Source organism: Empidonax traillii, unplaced genomic scaffold (assembly GCF_003031625.1).
Source record: "Empidonax traillii isolate 1590-97213 ecotype Southwest subspecies unplaced genomic scaffold, ASM303162v1 scaffold763:size302500, whole genome shotgun sequence".
In the NCBI taxonomy this organism is placed as follows: Eukaryota; Metazoa; Chordata; class Aves; order Passeriformes; family Tyrannidae; genus Empidonax; species Empidonax traillii.
The window spans coordinates 71,473-79,789 of record NW_020955956.1 but is presented as its reverse complement, the minus strand read 5'-3'; the positions used below and the strand labels follow the sequence as shown (position 1 = coordinate 79,789).

At 43.6% G+C, this 8,317-nt stretch overlaps 1 protein-coding gene across 2 annotated transcripts; it reads right to left on the bottom strand.

Moving 5' to 3' along the window:
* Positions 1-89: 89 nt before the first annotated feature.
* On the bottom strand, positions 90-7,481 carry VDAC3 (voltage dependent anion channel 3). 2 transcript variants are annotated; one of them, XM_027901140.1, is made up of 9 exons: positions 7,362-7,481; positions 6,438-6,487; positions 5,392-5,394; positions 3,418-3,570; positions 2,968-3,020; positions 2,620-2,847; positions 1,721-1,871; positions 814-871; positions 90-579 (listed from the first exon to the last, which is right to left on the bottom strand). In XM_027901140.1, the coding sequence occupies exons 1-9, from the start codon at positions 7,426-7,428 to the stop codon at positions 488-490; spliced, it is 855 nt and encodes a 284-aa protein (XP_027756941.1). In that variant the 5' UTR covers positions 7,429-7,481; the 3' UTR covers positions 90-487. The 2 variants fall into 2 exon arrangements, with proteins under 2 accessions (XP_027756941.1, XP_027756942.1); XM_027901141.1 differs by lacking the exon at positions 5,392-5,394.
* Positions 7,482-8,317: the final 836 nt, after the last annotated feature.

The following is an 8,317-nucleotide window of genomic DNA, read 5'->3' as shown; positions in this document are numbered from 1 at the left end:
GCAGATTATCTATTAGCCATGCTTAAAGAACAGCCAGATGGAACACAGCTTTTCTGAACCTTGCTAAGAGTCAAGACACACCAACCTTCTGTTCCGACTTGGACCAATTTATTTCATTCCGATGTAACCCCAAATTTCCACTACAGCACAGAGACCACCTTTTATAAAAGGCTGTGGAGTACAGGACATGCAAAATGCAATACAATAAGGGGGAGAGGTTGGATTTTCTTCTGTTTTTTAGGAACAGATTTAAAATACAGGAAACTGAAATGTGGCACAAACATCACAACTTCCATGCATGCCTTCAAGTGTCTTCCTCTGTTGTGCTGGCACTCTCTGGACCTTCAGCAGTGGGTTAAAGTCGTTCTTTGGAAGAGCAGAAAGTTCACACTTCTTCAAATTTCAGAGTATATTAAGGCCGAAACACACTGGGTATACTTTTCCTTCGTCTTCCAGAGCACCACCAGTTGTTTTACTTACAGCTGTGTTAAGCTTCCAGCTCAAATCCCAGCCCAACTTTGTGACCTCCAGCATTGAAATTCTTGCCATCAATCAAGCCTGAGACGGTCAGTTTGACACCTATGGAAGCAAATCACGAGACCCATCACACTCTGAGCCCCTGCACAGTGCCCTCCCTCAGGCCCCTGACCTCACCACTGTCTGTGCACACAACTTCCTACAGCAACAGACATCCTTCCCTTCTGTGAGCCTGGGAAACAGCTCATTTGTTCAGCTGTTTTGTTCTAAAGATGACAGTGAAGTAACCCACATAGTACTTAATACTGTTTGCTGCTCCCAGTGAGACTTACGTACCAGGTCGGAGGGCATGAGTGTACCCAAGTCCAATGAGGCTGGCATTGTTCACTTTACCCTACAGGAAAAAGGAAATCACAGTATTTATACCCTGTGCATAAATATTCAGCATTGCCCTGGTGCCCTGAGAAGGGGGCTTATGCATTAACTCTCTTCAGCTACTTGTAGAGTAACCTCTGGTAGAAGCAGTTCCAATCTTCTAAAGAGTTTCCAGCCTAAGCAATCTTTTCCTCAGATGGTGACCCCATTATGCCCAAAGTGCCACCCTGTTCTTCACTGTCCCCAACACCGTGTCTTCATATCCTTTTAAGAGCTTGCTACAGTCCCTCAGAGCCAAAGAACTCTGTCTTGTTCACATCACTCAGGAGTGACTTTTTTCATTTAATGAGCAATAAATTTATGAATATGCAAACCCCTTTTTGCATTAACTAAGTTTTGAGCTGTTTACAATAGTATTTCTCATCTTTAATTTTGGCTGAATTGTCCTGGAACTAAGTCTTGTTTTGAAACAAAACAAATGCTTGCTTTAACACTAAAACCAAAGCAGCACACTGACCTCATATGTCAGCTGACTTTCAAGGGTCAACTTAGAAAGCTGAACTTCCACCACTGCAACTGAAATACTGTTTTACATTATGGATTAAAGAATTAAAAGAACACACATCTTGCAGAGCTCCAAACATACTACTCAGACTATTTCACTATGGACAAAACTACAGTTTAGATTTATTTTTCTTCCTAATTTCACAGGTATAACCTGTGAGGTCCCAATTTACATTTGAACCACAACAAAAGCCACAGTTTGACCTCTGCCGTATCCCTTAGTAAACAGTCAAAGCAACTACTTCATAACACAAATTTTCAGTATTTGTGGGAGCTTGAAATACTCATTTAACAAAGTTCTTACCACAACAGAAGTCTTGTCATCCACTTGGTACTTTGCAGCAATACCAAAACGTGTGTTGTTACTGCCAGCAGTCCATGCAAGATTGACTGATGTCTCAACCTTATTATTAACCTTCTGATAAATAGACCCACCAAACTCGGTGCCATCATTCCTGTTTGTAACAGATGCAAGTGTGTCAGGCCTTGCCTTGTTTAGTAACTCTTTAGGTCAGCCCTTCCCCACAACCATAATAAACAAGACTTTCCAACAGCCGAGACCCAAGTTTTGAGGTTCTGACAGAAAAAATAAACCCAGATAGCCTGGTTGCTTTGTCTCAGGTTAAGCCAAGCTGTGGTAACACACAGAGGGACAAATCCAGGAGACTTCAGTTCTGGCAGTGATGAGACTGAGAACAATGTTACTGCAGTGCAGTTGTTTGAGTACACAATCTTCAAAGAATCTCCGAGCATCTCAATGCCCAGGCTAGAGCTACAAGCAATGACAGGGGGAAACACTCAAGCACAGCATAGCAGAGGCCTCTGCCCTTCACCTTGGGCATTTCTGAGGAGACAGACATGGTGGGGAGGGGGAGAAGGTACAGGAGTTTAACTGAGGAACTTTTACAGAAGTTAAAAGTTCACGGATTTTAATTCTAAATTAACACTCATAAAGTGCCTCTACATCACTATCTTAAGTACACAAACCCCCAAATTACTCTGAGACAAGCTACCAAGGCAGCCAAGAGCTGGAAAGTTGCCGTGTTTTAGTAGGACTGAAAATTAAAACACTGAATACAAATTATTTGGAAACAAATTAGCATCCCCTTCCATCCACCTACCTTTGACCCAAGTCCACTAATGCAACTATTCCTACAGTTTGGCTCCTCTGGTAATGTTTTTCTAGGCTCAGATAATACTTACACATTAGTGTGCAGCTGAAAGTCTCCTGCCTTATATCCCAAGGCAAAGTTATTTTGTGAAAGCTTATACTTGGCTGTATCAAAAGCCATCTGGTAGCCAGCAAGCCAGCCTTCATAGCCCAGCACTGCCCAGCCATAAACGGTTGGCCCAGCCAGATCAATGTCTATGTTGCAGCCTACATTTATATATTCTCTTTTGTAGGAGGTCTTCAACTTTGCACTCTTCTTCCTGCAGAGAGAAACATGCTATTTTACCCCTGGGACTGTACAGGTGTGTCTGGTATGGAGTTTATTCAGCTATGTATGTCCCCTCAGGCCTCTTTAGACAAAGGCAGTAGAAAGTATTTACCCTGTGTTCGGTACAAATGTAGTATCAAGAGCCACCTTCAATCCTCCAGCCAACTGCAAAGAGAAACCAAGACATCTGCTCAGAATTCTGCTGAAACATGATTTGTGACACTCACTACTAGAACTCTGCTTCGTGTCTAAAGAGAAAACCAAACACGACCACGTGTTTAAATCCCTCATCCTACAGCATCTTCAGATGTCACTGAAAACAAGAATGGCCATACAGGGCAGAGGGCACCACAGAACTTTTACTGCCTTTGGCACCATTACCTTGTACTTCAGGCATTAAGTGTAAGGCATAAACCTATTAAACTGAAAAAGAACTCTGTGCTTTGAGAGTGCTGTACCCTGCCAACCCTTCCTGTAAGCAGAGCCAAGCTCCAATGTTTTCTGTTCAATACTTTCTCATACCAGTTGCAGAAACATTTTCAAAGTATCTCCTTCCTCTTACCTGATCCTCCACAGCAACTTCTGTTCCCAACGTGTTATCTGTGTTCCACTTCTGGGTGAACGTCAGTCCATGCTCTTTCATCTTGTACTTGGTCTCTAGACTGCCTGAAGCCTTGCCCGTGTCCGTGTTGGAAGAGCCAGTTGCAGTGAAGTCCTGGCAAGAGCATAACACGAGTTTCAGTTCTCTTGATGTTCAGTTACATTCAGTTTTGCCACTTGTTGAGTCCAGCACTCACAACTGCTACCCCCAGAACCCTCAAAATCCTCCTCCTCCTCTTCCCTATCCCCACCTAAAATCATTATCTTTGCCTCACAAAGGGCTGCTCCTTTTGGCATCTCTGAGTATTTCTTTTATCGAGGTGTGTCCTGTAACATGCTCTGTATGTATTCTGTAACATCAGAGCTTCCTGTTATTTAGGGGACTTCAAGTGTCAATAAACATCCCTCCTCCTGGAATAACTCAGTTTCGAGCACAACCCAGAATAAAGCAGTGAGCAGGAATATTGCCACAGCAGTAAGCTCAAGGCTCAGGAATTAATTTTTAAGAAGCATCTGAGAACAGCCCTCATTTGTCATCCCCATCTCTCAAATATTTTCCTTGAGAGAAGATAAATAACCTGTCGTTACATTTCCAAGTTATGTCTCTCTTGAAGTTTAAATATTGAAAAATACAGTGCTCAAGAGATGGCAGTACCCATTTCCAATATATCCAAGCTTTGGAACCCTGACTTTCCAGATCCTTGTCATGCCAGGACTATTCCTGGATGCTGCGTGCATTACTTTCACAATTCTGGACTTTGCAGAGCGTACAAAGACACAAAGACTGTCTGTAAATGGTTTGGAAGTGCCAGGTAACATCCTCACACACAGTCTATGGAACGCTGCAGGGAGAGCTACTCGAGCTAATGCACTACTACAAGAGCCCAGCAGTTCTACAGCACATCTAGCCAGCTAACAAGGACACGTGACACAAGTCAGGATGTGTTGGACTGTCCTTCAGACATCATTGCTACACAGTGTTCTAATGTGGCCTCCACCAAGGCAGTGCAAGGACACCTCGAACCGGCCTCAGAACTCAGAAGGAATTTTCTTCTGGTCTCAGAGCAGGTAACCAATCAAAAAGGCTTGGCTTGTTTCTCAGTTCAAGAAAAGGAAGGTTGGAAACACTTGTCTCAAAGCCAAAGGCAAAAAAACTGCACTGTGACATGATCCAAAGCCAAAGCATTTTGTCAGGTGTCAAGAACTGAAGCTGCTCTGGAAGCAGAAGGCACAGAGCTGACATCTGCTGCCATCAGTCTCTGTCCGTGTCACCAGAGCTCTCCTCAGACCAGCCCCTGCAGAAGCATTTCTGCAATTCTTTGTAGCTGAAAAATCAAACTCATTCTGGCTCCGTGTCACGCCCGTCTGGGTCAGCAGCCAAGCACAGCTTCCCACTGCCCTTCCAGTTTGTGTGGCACCGTCAGCAATGCCAGGCATTAGCAGGCAAAACCACTTGCGATCTCTGAAACAATTACAACCAACAGACACCATCACTGCTGTTTTCCAAGTCCACAGAAAACATCCAAACGTTTCTGTATCATAACATCAGCACCCACGTAGGAATGAGATCTCACACTTTGTTCCCTGCCTCAGCTCCATCCCCAAATACCCGCTCTGCTGCAGCAGAAGGCTCATCAGAAACACCAGCAAGCACAACACCTGAAGCAACAGACAACTGCATCAATACCACATCTATCCTGTTTTCCCCCTGCTGTTCTTAGGGTGTTCTTATTGTGGATTGTTGGGCAAAGATTGCAAATGGCTTTGCGTACATGGATGATACAGCAGATTTAGAGCTCTGGACACAAACGGCACGACGTGGATGGTAACAGGACTAAACCCAATGGAATGGTTCACAAACAACAGTATGCACCACAGAAAACAAGGGAGACAAAGCAATAAAGAGCCAACATGCCAAAACAGTCACTATTCTTACCAGCTGGATAAACATCCAATGAAAATCACATGGAAAAGAAAAAGCCCATTTTAGAACTCACTACAGTTGTTCGTGTTCCATCACACAGCGTAATTAGCTATTTGCATATTATTTGAGAATCAAAACTTCCAGCCAGAAAAACTGCACATCAAGAGATGTCAGCAAGTGGAGGCAGGTGTGGAGATACAGAGACCCCACACCCACGTGTGCTGGTGCACAGTGCAAGGAACCCACGGAAAGCACAACTGAGACAGAGTACAGCAGTACAGAAATAAGGACTTACCCCACCTGCATGATAAGAATGCAAGAGAAGGAGGGAGGAGCTAAGGCAAATATGTTTATGAAGGAGGCTGAAAAGCAGCACCATCTTATCAACCAGAAGAGCATCAAGTGGGAGCATGCACAGAACTGAGACTCAGCGTAAGAAAAATATTATTTAGTAAACAACATATGCCTGTGGTTAAAGATCAAAATTATGAAGCCCATCCCTGGTTTTGCCTCCTGTGAAATCGTGAGGAAGCTCCACTTCTCCATCATTACAGTGTGGATCATAACATTTTCTAGTTACTTGAAGCGCTAAAGTTTAATTAAGTCCTCAAATTCTACGTAAAATGTACTGCAGAAGGACTGTTTAGTTTTAATTAAGTCTTGAAGTGTAACCACAGTGAAAATGAAGTTAAGTTAAACTGTGGTGCTTATTTGCCACTTGGCCTTCTGGATAAAAGTCCTTTCAGACTCAAAATCCTATGAAAACCAACAGCAGCAGGGAAACTCAAATGCACTCCTAAGCAGAAATGAGAGCTATGAAAGTGAAGAAACTCCTGCCTGGGGCATATCAATGGGAACAGCGAAGAATGAGAATTCTTGCTGGCCACGGGAGAAGCAGCACTGCCATGTCAGCTCAAAAACATCTGAGTCAGCTACAAGTTTTAAAATGAGAAATGAAAGAGAGAGGCAACACCTGCCAGCAGTTGCTGCCACCAACCACCTCAGGGATCTGTCCTTTCATTGCCACGCCAGTGATGTGGAAGGCCCCCAGTACTCACCACCCCACTGGTAGACTTGGTCTTCAACTCCAACTTGACCATTCCAAATCCTGAAAACAGAACAGCACACAGGGCCTGTTTTACCCCAGTGCACAAGCAAGGCTTGTTTCCAGCATATCCAAAGTACCACAGGTAGGGTACACTGAGCTAAAACAGCCTATTTTCATGGTTCAATAGTTGATCGTACTGAGGAATGACTGAAAGAATTTTGACAATTCAAAGTGAGTGGTCTCATAATTTACAGTCATAACAGACACCAATCATCAAGTATTTCCATCTTCTGTAGCTGCCTGCAGTCTGGGACCCATCGATACAGTTACCATTTCTGCTGATTAACTCAATTTATTTTTATAGTTCTGATTGCAGAACAGGAAATTTTTCTTTTTAATTTTAGGTAGCATACGGATTTGGGATATAAATGCAATCTTTATCACACACAAAATCAGACTAAAAAAACATCAACACTGTTAGTACTGTTCCCAAAAAGGGACAAATGCAAATATTGTGGCAATATCTTCTCTACCTGTAACAGGAGGCTGTTCTGACTAACAGAAAGGTCACTTTACCTCAGGAACCTGATTATTGCCCCATACGGCCTCCTATGGCAACCTGCATCACTGTCACTGATTTAATACCTCTAAATACAAAAACTGGAAGGTAAAGGGTGGAGCATTTTTCAGAGACTGCTTGGAGTGCATCTTAAGGTCAAACTCCTGACCTTCCCCTCTACCTCTTTGCCACTGCAGCATTCTCATGATACATGCCCAGAGTTCAGATCAGAAGGTGCCACGTCCTCCAAGCCTCTGCTGAATTCCTACCACAAGCCATTAGGGGATCTCTGAGGTACTAATGTTTTTACTGGTATTTTCAAGATGCCTAAGAAAAAAATGTGAAAGCTTACCAAACCACAATCGTGTCACTTACCATAGCCCTTGTTGAACACATCCCTGGCAGACTTTCCCAAGTCACTGTACGACGGTGGTACAGCCATTGGATCTGAAACACACGGGAAGCTGTAAGAATCCTAGGTGTGGCAGCATCAAATCTAAACTATATCCAAAGCATTTATAACTCTATGAGCAGCAGGCTCTCAGTACTTCACTGACAGGGAACTGTCAAAAGCCCTCCTTGCGTCAGTTGCTGTGTCAGAAACGAGCTCCAGTTCAAGGAAGTTCCCAAAGCCAACCCATGAACTGGAAACACTGAACCCAGGCAGTACATCCACCAATGTCAGCCTCACATTCTTCAATTGCAAAAAGAGCCTTATCACTGTTCTGATAACAAGCAAACATTGCTTCCCTGGCAGGACCCTCTCTGAAAAGGACCCCAAAGGGCAAAGCAAGGTCAGGACTGAGCAATCCCAAAGGAAAACAGATCTCACTTCCATCTGCACTTGTGACTTCTTAGAAAGCTTTTTCAGAGATGTGTAAGAACAGAGATCTCTGCACACTGTCCAGTAACCATCAGGATCTCTGCACTGTGCATACACAGCAGCAAAACCTACATTTCCTAATACGGGTCCCTGGGACAACCAATCTGGAGGGCAAAACTCAAAAGGACAGGCACATGATACTACAGCTCACATGATATATTCTACCTTAGTTACCATAATTCAGGGATTTTGCATCAGAAAATCCACAAAAAGTGCAGGAAAACTCTTTCCCAGTGGAAAATTACTCCTCCCCTTCTAGATTAAATATGCATAACTGTGAACTGCACTCCTTTCTTTTGCTTTTAAGGGTAGTTCTTTGCCATTCCTACTTCTGATGCATTTGTTCATCATCTTCTCTGCAACGCCCGACTCCAGAAACGCCCCACCCCAGCTCCTGAAAACATTCTACCTCTTTCAAGCTTTGCAAGCTGTCTCTTAAAATCTTTCA

Excerpts from the sequence above, each read along its gene's own strand:
- VDAC3 (XM_027901140.1), bottom strand. The coding sequence starts at position 7,428 with ATGGCTGTACCACCGTCGTACAGTGACTTGGGAAAGTCTGCCAGGGAT. Across the intron at positions 3,021-3,417 it reads AAGTTGCTGTGGAGGATCAG|TTGGCTGGAGGATTGAAGGT; the intron begins GTAAGAGGAAGG and ends TTCTCTTTGCAG. Across the intron at positions 1,872-2,619 it reads TTTCAGCTGCACACTAATGT|GAATGATGGCACCGAGTTTG; the intron begins GTAAGTATTATC and ends TGTTACAAACAG.